General features: G+C 50.7%; 1 protein-coding gene across 4 annotated transcripts in view; it reads left to right on the forward strand.

Moving 5' to 3' along the window:
• Nucleotides 1-17,481, forward strand: part of CSNK2A2 (casein kinase 2 alpha 2) — a 29,964-nt gene extending 12,483 nt beyond the window's left edge. The window contains exons 5-14 of one of the 4 annotated variants that reach the window (XR_007206312.1): nt 5,883-5,942; nt 7,973-8,056; nt 8,944-9,054; nt 9,266-9,367; nt 9,684-9,784; nt 10,417-10,565; nt 10,760-10,853; nt 14,274-14,538; nt 15,334-15,620; nt 15,752-17,481. Coding sequence is in view for 2 of the 4 variants with exons in the window: in XM_048316444.1 (XP_048172401.1) it covers nt 5,883-5,942; nt 7,973-8,056; nt 8,944-9,054; nt 9,266-9,367; nt 9,684-9,784; nt 10,417-10,565; nt 10,760-10,836 (684 nt within the window). In the remaining 2 variants the exon portion in view is untranslated. Of the gene's footprint in view, nt 1-5,882; nt 5,943-7,972; nt 8,057-8,943; nt 9,055-9,265; nt 9,368-9,683; nt 9,785-10,416; nt 10,566-10,759; nt 12,278-14,273; nt 14,718-15,333; nt 15,621-15,751 lie in introns of those variants that run through there. The other 3 variants (XR_007206313.1, XM_048316444.1, XM_048316443.1) reach the window with 3 other exon arrangements.
• Nucleotides 17,482-17,948: the final 467 nt, after the last annotated feature.

Below are 17,948 nucleotides of genomic sequence, written 5' to 3' on the forward strand. Positions count from 1 at the left end.
CACTGATTTACTCTGGAATCCTTCAGACCTGGGGTGGCAGGTGGGGGGTGTCAGAGGGGTGGAGAGCTCATCTCCCACTGCCAGTGGGCCTGGTAGAGGGGGATTGAACATTCTTGAGTACATCTTAAGAGCTCTTTTTTTTCTTATCTGAGGCTGCAGCATATTTCCTGGCTCTTCTGATGTCTGGGGAGCTCCAAGGGGTATTACCTGTTCCCAAAATGAGGGTCCTTCTGTCTGAATGCAGCTACAACTGCCTTTGCTTCCAAAATGCTGCTAGACAAAAGGGATCTACAATTAGCAGCCACCCCTATTTTAATGGTATCTTTGCTTCCCCCATGTGAGTCTTTACCCTAAGTCACTCAGTCAGTGGTGGAGAATTAATTGAGCAGTTGCCATTAGAAAGCCAGCAGTCATCCCTCCTGCACCATTCAGGGATCTCTTTCATTCCATGTTATAGAAAGGTGTTTTCTTCTTCCTCTCTATGCTGGATCATTATGTAGGTACAGGTTTTGTAGGAAGCAGATGTACCAAACACCCAGAGAAGAATCCTGGGGGGTGTTTGTTATAAAGGAGGCAGCTGGCTCACAGACCAGCTCTTGCAGCCCTGCATGCTGAGGGGCAGCACCCATAGTTTCTGTCCCTCTGGGGTGGGCCTGACGAGCTGGATGCTGCCAGGTGGGATGTGTGTGTGTAGCCAGAGCTGCAGCCATGCTGCAGTGGAGGCCTGAGTGCTATTTAATCTCATGTAGAGATACACTGCAGGAGCCACAGTAACAGCAACTTAAAGCAGCATCTGCCCTGACAGCTCTGGGCAGGGAGAGGAATGTTGCCTCCATCAAGTAAACAGCCATGAGAGGAGTGCTCTGTGGTGACCTTTCAGGGCTAATTAAAGCAGGTTTGGTTTGCCTGGGCTTCATTGACATCAGCTGGGCTGTTCCAGTGCCTTGTGTGTTGGGAATGTGCCTCTGTGCTTCTCCTGTTGACCCACAACCTCCTTGTAAGGCTGGTCCTAGAAGTTTTTAACTTTCTATTTAGAGACTTCTTAATTATTTCATTGATTTTTATTTTTAATACATGGCTTGAGATAAGGTACATTGCTCAGGCAGTGGTACACCTTGCTGAGGATTGCTTTGTGTGTCTCCAAGTCAAAATATGATTACACCACTCTGTTGTGTCCCTAGAGGAAAAATTATCATCAATGTGATTATACTGAAACTGAAATGTGTCCATGAAGTGGAGTGTTCAGCAGTACCTTGAGGCTGGTGGCCAGTAGGGACTCTCAACTGAAAGATGCTGGGCTTGGAGTCCATGGTCCACTGGCCATCCTGGCCACATGGAGAGCCAGGGCAGGCACTGCTGCAGCCAGTGACGAGCATTGGACTGGCCACTGCAGAAGTGACAATGCTTAGCTCTGGCTGTTGCATTAGAAACAACTACATGAGCTTGCAGCAGACTTTTCTAGGCTCCTGAGAGAAAGCCGGGCTCCTTGGGGAAGTCCAAATTCACAGCTGCACAAGTCCAAGACAGAAGGTATTGATGCTGATTGGTACAAGGCAGGAATAACTTGTCTTGGAAATGCAAGTGTGTCCCCAGGGCATGCAGTGTGGCTTCTTGTGTTCAGAGCTTATTTGTAACCTGAATTTCCCTAGCTGTGTATGGGGTGTGTGGGTTGTTTGATGCTCCACTCCCATGAGCTGTCTGCCTGTTTGAGTAGGTTCTTGGGGCTGCAACTAATTGCAGATTATAGAGCTGCTTCTACTGAGGGTGCCTGTGGGCATCTTCTTCTATATAGAAACTCCCAAGATGTCTCTTCCCTTGCTCTGAAATGCCAAGCAGAGAGTACAGAGTATGTGAGACCACTTGTGTTGGAGGTCTCAGCTTGCTCTGTATCTCGACACGTGAAGCAGCTGGAGAGCACCCAGTCATTGTCCCCTCTGCTCTATAGTCCTTATCTCCCTGGGCAGCCAAGTTCTGCTGGAGGTCAGTGCCACATGAGCTCATCCAGGTGACAGGGACCTGTTCTCTTTGTTTGGACATGGCTGCTGCTGGTGTGCCTATCTCTGTGTTGACATCTGGCTTCAGCAGTACTGCTGAGAACCAGCATCTCGCTGGCAAATCACCTTCAGGATGTGTGAGGGGTTCCCAGGGCAGTTTGTGTGGCTGAGGGCTGTGACTCCCAAGCTGCTGGCAGCCCTGGAGAGAAAATGCTGCTGCAGTGTTGGCAGTCCTGGCTGACCTTCCTCCAGTGAGGAAGGCTGGGAGGCCTTTGCTCCTGATGACACATTTTGCGGGCAGCAAGTGGTTGCTGACCACAGGATTTCATTTTTCTGTGTCCTTTTGGCACTAGTTGCTCACAAGCTTGGATGTCTGCTCAGTTGTCTCTTTTCTGGAAGTTCCTTTTCTTCAACATGGTTATTTTTTGCTTGATGTTAATACTTTGACCCCTTTGCCTGTTCAAATGGCAGAGCACTGTTCATGTCAGTGCACCCATGGAAGTGGCTGCTGGGTTTCCTCAGCTCTCTGTGCCTGGGCAGAAGCTGCAGTTCTGTGGGGTCTAAGCCTTGGCTGTGAACGATCCCAGTTCAGAAGCACAAGCTTTTATTTCACTGTTCATAAATGATGGTATAAACAGGAGACTTAGGTGATACCTCCCCGGAGCTGATTACATTCTCTTAAATTACCTGTCTGGGTCCCTTCTGGAAGTGACAGCACTGTACTTGCCGGGAGGATGAGCTGGAGCCAGACTGGATGTGTATTCTGCTGTGAGGACAGCAGCTTGTGTACAGTAGGGTTAGTGTTTCTCTTCAGAACTGCTGCATTACTTGTCATCTGAGCGCATTCAAGCTCCCCACGGTAATTTGCCTTAAATGAAAGCTGCACTGCAGAGCCACATGCAACTGAGTAACCATCAGTGAAATTAAATGTCTTTTGCTAATTGGTTTCAAACTAGAAATGAGACGCCTGTACTTCAGCCACTGTCAGCTGTCACGTATTTTGTAAGCATACCTGGTACTGTGCCTTTCATTGCCCCAAAGAGGCAAATCCCTTAGGAAAGAAGGGGGCAGAGACAGGTCTCAAGGAGCAGTTCTGGGTTGGGTTTGCTATTTCATTCTTAAAACACAGTAGCAGGTTTGGTGCTGAAGATGAGATGGGCAAGAAAGGTGAGCAATGGAAGGTTGCTTCAGGCTGTTCAGCCTGGGTACAGTGGGCTTTTGAGTCAAGTCTTCCACTTCACCTGCACTTTGGTGAATTTTCAGGCCAAACTGCTGTGAGGGAAATGTGTGCATGGGTTTTATCCTTGTACATCCAAGGTTTGTTTAAAAAATGGTTGTTGCCCTGCATAAGCAATGCAGAAGTATAAAAGATTCGTCTCCCTTGTGTGGCTGCCAAGACTGGGATGCTTTGGGAACTGTTTTCCTTTTTTTTTTTGCTGCTGCTGCTGCCCTGCACCCCAAAGCAGTGTCTCTCCTCACAGCCACCCTGTTGCTCTGCAGATGCTGCTTCCTGCACGTAGCCAGCTGTGTTGCTCACTCAAGGGAGAGGAATAAGCGTTCAGCTCCTGTCAGCCCCATGGTGAGGGCAGCATGTCTCTGTCTCCTCGGGCACTAACAGGATTCATTTATGATTGGTTATGTGATGTGTGCCAAAATATCACCAAAAGCTGGAGAGGGGTAGTGGCTGCCTGTGGGTGGGTTTGGCCTTTCCAGTGCTCTGTATGGAGAAAGGAGACCAGCCCAGGTCTCGGAGGCCTTGTGGGATCCTGAGTGCTGAGCAGATGTTTGAGCTGGATCTGAGTGATCCCCACAGTGATGTTTCTGATAATCCTACTCCACAGAGACAGCTGTAAGAACAGAGCATGGGGTATGTTTGCAAAGCAGGTGCCCCTGCTAGGCTGGGCAAAGGGGATTTGGAGCCCACTGTCAAAGCCTGCTTGAGGCAGCTGCTGTGCAGGACCCACTTGCAGTGGAAACATTGGCTCTGTCCTTCAATGCTGTCTGCCTTCACTGGCTGCCTGCAGGGCTGAGCAGGCTCCTGCAGGGACTGTTCCCTGTGTGAGCAGAACTGGGCACTGCTGGCCACACTGCTGGCCTTGCACTGACAGAGGTCACAGGGGCTGGGTTTCACAGGCAGCTCTTGTAGGGAAATCTGTTGAATGCTGTTTGCCCAACAGTGTTTGACCATATCATGGCCCAGTGCTGAAGGCCATGAGCCAGAGAAGCAACAGCATTGTGGGTCTGAGAAGGACATCTTTGGTGACGTCCCTTTCATCCCCTTCCCACTTACAGGCAGCAAGAGGCAGAGAGCCAGGGAATAGGGAAAATGAGGTCTAGTCTTGTACTGCCTCTTCCTTTCCTGCCCTCCTTCCCCAGGTGCATTGATGTTGCCAGGTGAAGTTGAACAGGGCAGTGAATGCCAGAAAGACATGTTTTACACATTTCTTACAGTGTTTGTTTCCTAGCAAGCCATTTAAACAGACTTCTGGAAGGACTCAGCTGTCCTCTGCTGGCCCTGCATCCTGCATCAGTTGTGCACAAGTCAGGAAATCCATCCCTGCTATGGCTCTGTAGCTTGTGGCTATGTCTTTTTTGCTCCCTGCTCACTTGTCTGCTTCAGTGGGTTGCTCCAAAGCGTTAGGATCATCCCAGCTCACGAGAATACAATGCAGTTGTGTCCTGGAGGCTGTTAAAGCTCTGTGTGTGTAAGTGACACTTGTATGTTGTCAAACGATTTCTGAGAGCGGTATTGGGGTTGGGGGGGTGGCTGTTTGGAGATAGCCCTAAGTAAGGCAGGAACCTGAGGATCTCAGCATGGGCCTGGAGGGGATCCAGGGCCAGAACTGCTTTTTTGGAGTGTGAATTTCAATCCTTTGCTCTGGGATTTTTCCTGAAGCTGCCAAGTGGTGTCTATGATGGACAGCGGGCTCCAGTGCTGATGCAATTGGTGATTTGTCTGAGCTATGAGATGATCCGTGTTTGTAAGAAAGGGCAGAGAGGTCTGGTCTCACTGCTGCCCTGTGAGTGTCCTTCCTTCCCCTGCCCTGGCATCTTGCCTTGCTTTCCCTGGAAGAGAACAGTTCAACAAGGTTGGGCTGACACCACAGCCAGTGACAGATACAGAGCAGAAGGCAAATTTGGGGGCAGCTGTGACCTGGTGTGGGAGCAGCAGGATGAGGAGTTTTCCTGTGATGGTGCTGGTGGCACAGGGTAGGTTAAAGTGCCCCCTGGAGCTTTGTCACTTCCACATGAGCAGCCACAGAAGGACACAGGAGAAGAGATGGTGGCAATGAGCACTTCCCCACAATGCTTGAGTCATGCTCTCCTTGGCCACACAAGCATCCCTGTGTTCTTGAGCTGCATTAGCCTTTATCCTGGGATAGAGGGGAGCCTCTGTGGCTCTAAGGCTGGGTCTTCTCTTTGTGCTTCCCCGCCCCAGGCTCCTTTAGATTGATATTTTCCTCTCCCTGCAACACCCTGAACACCTGGACACCTTCCCATGTGTTCCCAGCCCACCTGCTCTGAATGCTCTTGTCAGTGCTGGCATGCAAAGTCATCACAGGGACTTGACAACAGAAAGTCACAATTGTCTGTGCCTCCTCCAGAGCTTTTGCTTTTTTGGACAGACAGCCTGCCCACCTCCTGGTGGAAAGTTGTGACAAGTCTGAATGATCCCAGTAGCATTTCGCAGGAGCTCTTGCATCCTTTCTAGATTTCCTGGCAGGTCTGAGACCAGGAAAGCCCTTGGGAATGGTAGCATTCATATGGAATCTGGAACGGGGTCAATGATTGGAGGCAGGTGGGGTGCAGGAAATGAAACTGATCCAAATCTGGAGTATTTATTTTTTGTCTCTTTTTTTTTTCCCTCCCTACCCAAATCTGTTTCAGCAACTGTACCAGATCCTGACAGACTTTGATATTCGGTTTTATATGTATGAGCTGCTTAAGGTGAGTGGCATTGCACATGACAGTCTGGATGGGGAGACCAGGAATGAGAGTGGCAGTAGTGGGGCTCATGGGCACTGTTGCTAAGAGGTTACTTACTTCTTTCGTGTTCAGTGCAGAATCCAAGTCTCTTATCCTGGGAAGGTTTGGGAAGAGATCAGGTTACCTGGTTTGTTGCTGTGAGATATTGCAGCCAAACTGGGGGCCTTTGGTCACCTCCAAAGAGTCTGTGATCCTCTGGGGTCTGAAGTGTTTGTGATTGTTACTCACCAGGTAGAGCCGTGCTTGGTCTCCCTATGTCTCTTGCACCATAGGGCTGCTGTGAGGAAAATCAACTCCCAGAAAAACAGCCAGACCCAGGACAAGGTCCTTGAGGCAGGGCTGGGGAACTATGATGCTAGGGAGAATGGAAGAGAGGGATTGCCAGCTCCAGGCTTTTCTCTGCTGCAGTATTCAAATGCAGCCCCAGAAGGTGAATTCTGCCCACTAGTTATGCCAGCTGTTACATGTAACATCAGTATTTTCCTTTGACACCTCCCAGCCAAAGCTTTCCTTGCCCCTCTGATGAAAGGTGAGGAGTGCCCTAAATACCTCCTCTTAACTAGCCTAGCTTGCCCTTCCCCATGGAAATTCCCTCAAGGAGCCATAGCAGGTCTGTGGGATGTGCTGCACTGGCTCTTGGGGGTCTCCAGCTGCAGGACAGGGGAGGCAGCAGGGCACGAGGGAGAGCTGACAGGTTTGGCCGATCCCAGGGCTGTTCTGTGCTGACCTGCTGGAGCAGCAGCTTGGCTCTGTCAGGTCCTAGCAGGGCCTTGGCACTTCTGGGCTGGCACTTTGCAGTTCCCATGCTTCTGGAAATGAGCGGGACAGGCTAGGAGAGCCCTTTGTGCTCCGGGACATGATGACTGCAACAGATCTAGTGAGCTTAAGGGAGGCTTTCTTCTCTGCACTCCCAAGCTTGCCCACCTGTCTGCAAGGGAAGGACCTTCCTACTGGATGTTGGAGTGAGCCTGAGGCAGCCTGGGATTAGGATAGGAGGGGTGATGAAGTGTAGATGATCCTTGAGCCTGGGCAACACAAGACACTAGAAGAGCTTCATCCCTGGAAGCAGTTTATGTAACCTGTTACAGATCTCCTGGACCAGAGATCCAGGACCAGCGTTTGCTGTGAGTCCTGTGGGCTGTGAGGCCACATGTCACTGCAGGGGTGTTCTCTGAGGCCTTGTTGTGATGGAAGCTGTTGCCTCCTTGCTTCCCACTGTGGCACGGGCCCAAGGACAGCGTTGCTTCCCTGGCACTGATGTCTTGGATATTGAATGACTACAGGCTGTACCCTCTTCCCATGCTGCTGGAGATCTCATAGCATCTGATAGATGTTGATGGATGGATCTCCCTCCCCTTGGAGATGAGAACACAACATTCTCACCCCCTTGCTCAAGGGAACAGCTGCGTTGGGGGGGCAAGTGGTGCAAGGTCATGGAGTTGGGGAGCTTATGTGTGCTCCTGCCTACAAGCTTGAAGCAGCTTCGCTCTCCCTTGTGTGCTATCACCTGCCTTCTTTAAGTGCAATTTGGCTTAAATCAGCAGAGCAGAGATGACTTTCTAGCTTGAGTGTGTTTTCGGACACAAGTGGAAAGTCACATTGGAAGGCCATAAAACTGCATGCATGTGGGAATCATTCCCTTTCTAGGGGAGAGAGTGTGACCAAGGAAGCACAGGGCTACCCAGGTTGGAGCACTGGGCTTGTCACCAGGTGGGACACCTCTCTGCATTGTGTTCTTCAACAATAGTGCAGGGAACACAGTTCCAGGACCTGTGAGTGGAGTAGGGCACAAGGTCCATACAGTCTTGTTGCCAGCTTGTCACTTCATTGCATGCAGTGTAAAAGCTGAAACTGCCAGTTTCACGTACCAGGGTTATGGCACTTCTTGTGAACTCTTGCCTCTGGCTAAGAACTGTCTGTTATATTGGTAATGCTGTGCCTGTGGTTACAGCCATGTCTAATGTGTGTGTGTGTGTGTGTGTGTCTGCCAGGCCCTGGATTACTGTCACAGCATGGGAATCATGCACAGGGATGTCAAACCCCACAACGTCATGATAGACCACCAACAGAAAAAGGTACTGTGACACCAGGGCTTACAAGCAGGGTTTTTCCAGGGAAACTTGAAATTCTGCTGCCTCTGTACCCATAGCCCTGGCAGCTGCATATACCCCTCTAACCTTTCTTTACTGGCTCCCCTCCACCTGTGCCAGAACCAGGAGATGGTCAAAGTCCCACAGGAGAGCACAGCAGTGGGAGTCCATGGCTTCCTCACTGCTGGGGTATGCTGGTTAGACCACAGGAAATGTTTGTTCCCAGCTCACTGCCATGGAAATGGGCAGCTCAGGGACCTACCCCACCCCATCATGGTACTTGTATCCTATCAGGTGCTGTGTGTACCTGTCCCAGGGACCTGGAATTTGTGTCAAGGAAGTAGTTGCTGGTCCACAGGTTCCTCTCTGTCAATCAGCAGTGGCTGTACAGGCAAGGCAAGGTGTATAAGGAAGGGAATCTCTTACTGGTGTCCTTCCCTAGTAAGCAGGTTGTCCATCCCTGTACCTGTGGAGATGGTCTGCCTTGCAGGATGTGCTGAGCCCCTCCTACCCCATTTTCTGCTCTCAGTCCCCAGGTAAAATCAACACTGCCTTCAGCCCAGCCCTTCTAAACAGTGGGATAAGATTTTTGCCTGTTCCCTAGTACTCAAGGAGCTGGTGGTGCTGGTAAGGAGCCAGCAGTAACTGTGCTTGGACTCAGAAGGCAGAGGAGCTCTCTAAGCTGGGCTTTGCCCCACCAGCTGGTGTTAGGGGAAAGGGAAGAACCTGATCAGAGAACTGCTGAGAGCATGTCCTCTCCACAGAGGGCCTCCCTCTACCCTGGGCTCCACACTTGCATCAAGGGATTGAGGTTTGGCCAATGTGATTTCACCTACCTGGCTGATGACTCTGTGTCTCTATTGCATGTTCAGCTGCGGCTCATAGACTGGGGTCTGGCCGAATTCTACCATCCAGCTCAGGAATACAATGTCCGTGTGGCCTCTAGGTACTTCAAAGGACCAGAGCTCCTTGTGGACTACCAAGTAAGAGTCTGTCTCCTCCTTGCTGTCCAGTGATAACACTTTGTGGCTGCACTTTAGCCACCTTTGGGTTGTCTGGTTTTGCCTGTCAGGGCATTGCCTGGGTTGGAGAGAGGCTGGCTGTGAAGTGCAAAGGCTGAGGCTGCCTGTGCTGGTGGGGAACCAGGCTGTGGTGAGTGTGTCTTTTCTGACAGCTTCTCCTTTTCTCCCTCAGATGTATGACTACAGCTTAGACATGTGGAGTTTAGGCTGTATGCTGGCAAGCATGATCTTCCGAAAGGAGCCCTTCTTCCACGGCCAGGACAATTATGACCAAGTAAAGACATTGCTACCTGGCTTATTTTGTGAAAAGTTTGTCCCCAGTTCATCTCTGTGTGTGTAGTGGGGAGGCTCTGGGGATGGGACTGCCAGGCTGGGAGGATGCTGCTACATGGTTGGTTAAGCCATCAGTGATTTTGCTGCCTTGTGTAGGAAACTTGTTTTCTGCACATGTTGCAAAGGCGAGTTTCAAGGGAGATACTCCTTCTGTCTGGGATGTTTCCAGAAGGAGGGCTCTTAGACTTGGGCAGCTCTGTCTCTGCAAAAGAGTGGTAGGCTGCCCTTCCGCTCTCTGAACATGCCTTTTGTTCCAGCTGGTTCGCATTGCAAAGGTCCTGGGCACAGATGAGCTGTATGGGTATCTCAAGAAGTACCACATAGAACTGGACCCGCACTTCAACGACATCCTGGGCCAGTAAGTGGAGAAGTGAAATGCTGCCTTTTTTTCACTTGTAAGCACAGAGAGGGAGATAAACTGATATCTACAGCCTTGAGGCACTCTCAGCAAAGGCCTGCTTGATCTTCTGGATAACAATGCTGCTTGCAGGCTTCATATCTAGCTGCTCATGTCATCTCAGGAAGTCACTGAAATGCAGGCTCTTTCCTTTTGTCTCTCCCATGATCCATGAGCCATCCCCTATTTCTTCTTTCTCCTGCTTGTTCACGTCCTTAAAGTGGAGGTGTAGACACTGCAGTTAAGTGTGGGCTGAGTGCTCAGAGTTTTCCAGTTGAGATTTTTGAAAAGGACAAGAGGAATGGATGGAATAGTGAGGACAGCTTCTGTGAGGCTGGCTGGCAAGCCAGAGCAGTTCTGGCCCCAAGGGTGTCACCGTGCCTGCCACATGCTGTTGTCTAGTCCCTGTAGACAGCAGGGAATGTGCAATATTGTACCTTTCCTGGCACAGGAGATCCATACCATTGTGTACATAAAGAAGAGGATTTTCCAAGTTTGGCAGGTGTTTGCTGAGCAGTAGAAGTGGCGGGCAGCAGGTGATTCCCATGGGACATCATGGTACTGCTGTGCAGTGACAGCTGGTCCCTTTGCAGGCATTCCCGGAAGCGCTGGGAGAACTTCATCCACAGTGAGAACAGACACCTGGTCAGTCCTGAAGTCCTTGACCTCCTGGACAAGCTGCTGCGATATGACCATCAACAGAGGCTGACTGCCAAGGAGGCGATGGATCACCCCTATTTCTGTGAGTCTGTGGAGTAGCTGGGGCCAGCAGGGATAGAGCTGTGGGTTGTGGGGGCAAATTTTGGCTCCCCACTCTGCAGAAGCCTTAGCAGCTCTGTGCGTTTTGAGGGCAGTTTCTCTGGAAGGATTTGCCTGGGTGGAGCTTCCGCTTTATTAAATACTGTTTCCTCTTCCTGCCTGGTCTGTCTCCTGCAGATCCAGTGGTGAAGGAGCAGTCCCAGCCCAGCTCAGAAAACGCTGTGCTCTCCAGTGGCATGACAACAGCACGATGAGGACTGGAAAACGACGGGTAATTCAAGATGTTTACAAATAAAAGCAAAACCTTCGGTCACACAGTGAAGGGAAAAGAACCAAGGACCCCCCCCTCTTTCCCCTCCCCTTTATACTCGGCAGAAATCTAACCTTGGGGGGGGGTCTTAAACCTCAGTTCCTCTCTGGTGGTTGTGGTTAATGTAACTCTAACCCTGTGGTACCAAAGCCCTGGGCAAATGGTCTTGCAAGAGCTAAATATGTAGTGATATCCCCAGGGCTCCACACAACTGATTCTGGTTCACATCTTTATGGATCCTTCTCTTCCTTCTCAGTCCAGCCTTCCCCACCACACTGGTGGGGACAAATTGGTTGTTCCACCATCAGTCCTTAGCATGCCTCTTTCTGAACTTGCCTTTCTGACTTGTAGACTCTGAATGAACCAAATTCAGGCTGGGGGTCAGCAGGTGCAACTCTGTTTTGAGGTTCAAGTCTTTACTGCTCACTCTGGGCTTGAATTTGGCCCTTGAATTCCAGTTTCAATTGTGAATGCCGGGGTGGTTGGGAGGGAGGGAGGGGGAGTTCGACAAAAAACAACCCACAAACCCAGCAGCATCTCGGGATTGGTTTGGAGCATTAAAACGAAGGCACTGATCCGAGTTGCTGGGGAGAGGAGATCCCCCCCTCCAGTGTGTTTGACAAAGGCTCGTTCTGAGAAGAAACTCAATAGACCTGCTTTGGAAACTTGTGAATGTGAGGGCTGCTCTTGTGGCAGGAGAGGGGAGGGACTATCCAGACTTTCCCACTGAGCTCAGGAAAGTCAGTGTTGCAAGATTTCTTGTGATAGGTGTGCAACCACGTACCTCATGACGTGGCTCCTATGAGAATTCGTGCCAGACGCAGACTTGTGCCAGAGCACAGCTCTGGAGCGGTTCAATCCAGCACCGCAGGATGGAGGAGTGGAGAGGAGGCCAGGGAGGAGAGCACAGGGAGGGGGGAGGATCAACGAACAGCGGCGTCGGGGCGGGGGCTGTGCAGCTACTGATCCAGGCCTTGGGATCCCACGCAGTGTTTTAACAAAGTCAGCCATTTGTTGAATTCTGGGGTGCCGATCCTGTTGGGGGGTGGGGGGTTCATCTTGTGGGTTCTTTCATCAGATCCCTCGATGGCTTTATAGCCCCACAATTCACAGTTGCCTCCTCTACTTGTTCTGTGTGTAACTTCATCAAGTGGTTCTGGTGACACTCAAACCTAGACGCTGGAGATAGTGTTTTCCCACCAGCACCTAAACACAGAATTTCCTTCTGCGGCATTGTTGAAATAGTTAATTTTTTATAAGGTTGCAATGTTTCTATTTGAAACATCTGTTTACATTCCATATTCCAATAAAGTTCTATTGGCATCGACAGCAGGTCAATCCATTTGTATAATTCACTGAAACCAATAAATATCTATACGTCTGAATGTCTGCCGTCTCAAATCTATGGGATAGCCAGAAGGCCTGAGAGCTGGAGGCCTTGTCTCCTCCAGAAGGGCAGGTTGGCTCTTCCAGCCCTTCTTGTCTGTGTTTTTTTGGGACCTCTCACTCAGTCTTTGGTTGCAGTTCTTCCTGCTGCCAGCCCTGAGAGTTTCGCTGTGGCAGATTGTCTCTGCTGCCGCAGGGCCGCAGAGGAGGTGCAAGGGTTTGGGCACAGTGTGGGAGTCAGCTCTTGTGCTCCACTGGCCTCAAACAGGCACTGCCTGAGGGACAGACCTCGCTCTGCCGTTACCTGGTGGATCAGACCAGGTCACCAATGCACAGCTGGAAATGGGGATTCTCCATGTGTGTACACCCATGCTTGTCAGCTCTCAGCCTGGGTGGATGGCTTTGTCTAAAGATATGCTGAGCAGGGGGTAGCTCTTTCCTCGCACCCAGGGACATGGGGGCAGTTCTGGGTGTCCAGGGTGAGGAGCAGCCTGTGGTTGCTGCCATCTTGCAGAGCCTCGCTAACATTTGCTCTCCCGCAGAGGCTGCTGAAGGCACTGGTGAGTGTTCCCAGCCCTCTCTTCTTCCATCTGCCCGCCCTCCTGGCTGCCTGGCCTGAGGGGCAGGGGAGTCTCACGTGCTCTTAAGCTGTGCCAATACCAGCAGGGTTGGTTTGGGGTTTTATCAAGTTTTGAACTGATTTTAAATATCTATTGAATTGCTCCATTGAGAAGTGGATGTTTCTCATGGTGTGTCCAAGTTGCTATGGGAGAAACTTGTCTGTTTTCCAGCTCTTGTGTGTTGGCATTCCCAGCTTCTGGAGGGGCAAGGCAGGAGAGGTGGGGAGAAGAAAAATGGGTTGAATGGGGGAACTTTGATAGGTGAACACTGTTGATCACCATATATGAGAGTGCTGCATATGAGTGCTTGGCAGTGTCCGATGGTGGAATTTCAAGGTGGTGTGTGGTATCTGTTCTGTAAGCCTGAGTCAGAAATTCTTTCCTGGTACCCTCAAGCAGAGGAAGAGAGTTGCTCTTCCAGTGACTGAAGTGGCTTTCCATGGTTGCAGTAAGCAGAGAAGCTGGAACAACCTGCCTCTTATTTCCCCACATCGCTACCCCAGCTGTAGGGTAGGATGAGCAGTGACAGATTCATCCTGGAGGGAAACAGCAGCTGAGCAAGGGTAGTTTGGGACAGAGGAGGGTGTGGAGTCTCCTGATCCCAGGGCAGTGGGGATGTTTGACTGCAGCTTGCGCTAGTTTATCTCTGCTGGCTCTTCCAGAACTCCGATCAGGAAACCCTTCTTTTCTCTGGACCTTAGCAAAGCATTCTCCTGCCTGCAGAGACAGCCAGGAGCTGGAGAAGAGTCCCTAGGAAGTTAAGAGGACTGGGGAACATGCATCTTCATCTGCTTTCTCCTGGAGAAATTTAGGAGAGTCCTAGTGCATGTTCCTGGCCTTTCAGCTGCCCTGGCTCCAGATTTCTAGCAGAGCATGGGTTTAGCTGAATGCCTTCTAAGAGGAAAGGCTCAAAACTTTCCAGCCCCATCAGCCACTGAGGGATGCAGTAGGAAACAGATGCAGTAAGCAGCTTTGCCAGTTTGTCTGTGGCTGTTGCAAGTGTTCTGGGCATGATGGGAGCTTTTAGTGGAATTATGGGAGGTGTTTGTGGTAGTGGAAGGAAACTCAAAACAGTAGGTCATGGAAAAAAAAGTCCAAACTTGTGTTTGGCTGTCCGTGAAAGTTCTGCTTTGCTGGACTGCATCTCTCCCTTGCCTTGCTCGGCCCTGCCTTCCTTTCTTGCGCCTTCCAAAGCAGGCTGAGGTTCCCCTGCTGTCCGTACATCCAGAGGGCCATGGAGGGTGCGCCTGGGCCTGGCTGGGGGTGGGGTGGCAGACGGGTGCCAGCCCATCGCCTCATCATGGCGCTGGAGGAGCTCTGTGTTAAGATGGCAGTGCCCCGCGACGCTCACTTCCCTCCTCCCGTCTCTCCTCAGGTCCGATGCTGTTGCTCCCAATTTTCCATAAGCAGAATGAGAACCAAATCAAACGTCCTATCGGCACGGTAGAGCGACGGCAGGCGGACTGCGCAGCGCGGGCAGGGCTCAGAGTGGGGCACGCGCCTGGCTGGACAGCACTCGCCTCGCTATGACCGCAGCCCTTCCCTCCGAGTGTTAAAGGTTCTCCTGCCTCCGTTTCCTTGTTGAGCTCTTCCTGACCCAGAAAGCGTGGAAATGTGAAGGGTGTGCAAAGCAGTTGTTGGTTAGTCGTTCCTTCCTCTGTTCCGGCTGTTCCCCCCCAACCTCTGATGGACCATGGTTAGCCAGCTTGTGCCTGTCTCTTCCAGGACATGAGGGTTGCAGGGGATGTGGTATCATGATGGACAGTTCTATACTATAATTGAAAGAATTCTATATTGTTGAATAAAAGTTTTAAAAGAAGCATGCAAGGAGGAGTATTCAGTGGGGAGAGAGCTGTAGAGTGCTGGCAGAGTGAGCTGTTCCCTGTGCCCTGCTAGGACAGGCTGGGTGAGGAGAGCAGGAGGAAATCGTAAAAAATCAATGTGGGCAGAGGCAAAGGAGCCACTTGCCACCTTTGAGGGTGTTTCTCCTTTCCCTCCTTAGGCCCCCACACTCTTCTGAAGGTGCCTGCACAGGTGGTGGCCTGAGTGCTAATGCTGGTACCTGCTTTTCCCAGCCTGGAGGGGCTTGGGCATGGCTCTGTTTCTGTACACTGGAGCTCCCATATCTTCCTCTTTTTGGGTTCAGGCTCCTCCTCCTCCCCAGCACCATGACTGCAAAGCTCTGAGCTTGGAACTCCTGCCCAAGGGCCGCTGCACGGCAGGAGTTCCTCTCAGACATGGTCCTGCACTGGCAGTGCTCAGGAGAGTCTGGCTGCTATGATGGTTGTTGGCCAAGCTGGGCTCTGGTCTTAGGTGTTAATGAACCACTTGAAATTCTGTCTAAAAGCCCCCATCTGGACTCTGTATGACTGTACATGGTCACGTCTCTTGTGTTGTCCCATTCCTTCATTGCCCATATGTTTTTCCCTATACAGTTTTCCCTTACACTGAAGCTGCCCAGGGGAAAGGGTACCTCTGAGACAAGGCTCTTGCCTGGGAAAGAGAGACCTGTTGCTGGTTCCCAGGGAGGGGAGCTCAGCCATAGGCTCCTGCCAGCACAGAACCACTCAGCGCTGCTCTCACCCAGCCCTGGGCACTGGCCAAAGTGGAATTGCAGGAGTGAGTCCTCGCACAAAGCCTGTAATGGGTACAGGTGGAAGCCAACACTATCCTGCACATGGAGATTTGCTGATGTGGGCCCAGATGTGGACGTGGGCATCAGGTAAGTTTAACCTACTGGTGCTGTAAGGCAGGGCTTGGTGCATTGCCAAGGAACAGTTTAATGACAGCTCTGTTTTATCCAGGGCTGTGCTGATCTCTGGCATCTACATTCATCAAGACTTTTTTTGGCAGGTGTAGCTCTGGCCAGCGGTGAGAGCAGGGAAGAGCCCATGGCAGAGCCCACCCGAGGCCCACGCTGGGCAGAAGCAGTGCTGTGAGCATGTGCTGAGCTGAGGTCCCTGCAGCACGGTGGCACATCCAAGCACTGTTGCTGTTTGGATCCATCCATCTCCTGATGTGGTTGGATCATGTTCCCCATTGCCACCTGCTGCCTGCTGCAGCCCATGTCCTCTCCAAGTCCACAGCTTGTCTCCAGAGAATGCTCTCAGTGGCTCTTTTAACTGTTGTTTATCAGAAATAAACTCTTCTTTGCCTACCCTTTTTTGTCTCCAGTTTGTCTGGAGTCAAAAAGGTTTTGCTCATTCTGGCTGCTTCATCCATTGCACAGGTGTCCCACCAAGGCAGTGCGTCCTCCTTCCGTGATTTTCTCTGCCAGCTTGCTCCAGGACATGGTGGCACTGCCTCCTTCTGCACCCACTGATGTTTACACCTTTGTTCTCTTCTGATCCCTTCCTCAGCAGCAGCCCAGCTTCCTCCTCTTCTTCTTCCTCCTTCTGCACTGCTCAGAGTTCAGCCAGCGTGAGGTCCAAAGCCTTTGGGTTGCCTCAGCACCCAAAGCCACTTTTGAGCCTTGCCTCCCCCTGCATGTGGTGGATATGGATCTCCTGCCCAATTTTCTTTTTGGTTTTCCCATTACAGCTATCCTTCATCCAGTACTGCTCCTGTAGGAAAATCCAGGCTGGAAGAGTTGGCTGGAGTCATCAGGACAAATCCCAGGATCTCACACTCCTTGTGGGAGTCATTACTTTGTTCTTGGTTTTGCCATGTAGTGAAGGCTTTTGGCTCACAGAAGAACTGACTGAATCTGGTGCTGGCTTTATTGGTCCAAGTGCTGTCCTTGGAGCTGGTCCAGCCCTGGGCATCTGCTTTCCAGCCTCAGTCAAGAGGGCAATGGCCTGGGTTAGGATTTCCCAGGCCATGAACCTGGACCATGTGCTCCAAGGCAAGCACAGACTTGGTGATACTGGAGCAACCTGCTACATTTTGGTCTCATAATTGCACCCAGCAATGTGACACTACAGAGGAGTAACGTTTCAGAAGCTTCCTGAAAATCTCATTCCTCTGAAGGCATTGGATTGCTGAGAATTCTGAAGGGAAGGAAATGCTTTAGTGGACAGTTATTTCTGGAGCAAGCAACCTTTGCTCACTTCTTGGGCCAGGTTATTTTCTTAGCATGGGCCTTTTCCTCCATCTGCTCCCCCAAATTCAATCCCTCTACACCCTGGGAATTGGAAGCGGGGGTGAGGTAACATGCCAACATCTTCCTAGCAACCTTCCAGGTGGATAACATCAGTCTGTGAGTCTCTAAAATACATCTGAGACCTCTTCCCAAATGCCTGCCTCGATTATTAATATGGGTTAATGATTTACAGGGCTCTCTGTGTCTGCCCTCTCCTCTAGCCCACACATGCCTGGGGAAGGAGGAGGGGCAACTACATTTTGTCAAAATTAATTGAGAAATAGGGACAATTTGAAACCACAGCCTATTTCAGTGTGCAGCAAAACATGGTATTAAAGTGGTAAGTGGAGAGTGTGTGAATGAGCCGGCTGTTCAGGAATGGCAGCTGGATATTTGTCCCAGTTGTCTCCTACCATCTGATTAAGGGAACAAGTTATTTCATCATGCCATATAAAGTGTACTCTAACCCACTGACTAAATATAGCTGATCATTTCTAACTAATGCCTTGCTTTTTGTGTGCTCTACTTGTTTGTGCAAGGAATTGTGAAGGAAAGAGAAAGTGCTGCTAACCCAGGTGCTGTGAGGGAGCGTTTGTAGCCCGTGGGAGAGACAAGCACACCTAGCAGGCAAAATTGTTGGGATTTGGATGGGGCATTAGTCAGCAACAGATGCCTGGAGTTAACCTGAAGAACCATAAAGCTGGTGCAGAATGGTAATTTTTATGCTGTTTAGTGTCTGTACATTGAAAATAGATGATGTAAACAGGTGTTATTACAGCCAGAAGGAATGTAATATATGTCAGTTTAGAAATGTAATTTCTAGCCCAAGCTGTTCCTGTTAAGCCTCTTCAGCTGTGCCAAGGCCTTGTCTGTACTCAAAGACATTCTCACACCCGTAAAGCCGTACTTCAATCCCCCCAATATTACCAGGGTTCTGTATCTTATCCCTGCCTGGCTCAGAGCAGCAAG

The sequence above is a fragment of the Corvus hawaiiensis genome, chromosome 12, assembly GCF_020740725.1.
Source record: "Corvus hawaiiensis isolate bCorHaw1 chromosome 12, bCorHaw1.pri.cur, whole genome shotgun sequence".
NCBI classification, from domain to species: domain Eukaryota; kingdom Metazoa; phylum Chordata; class Aves; order Passeriformes; family Corvidae; genus Corvus; species Corvus hawaiiensis.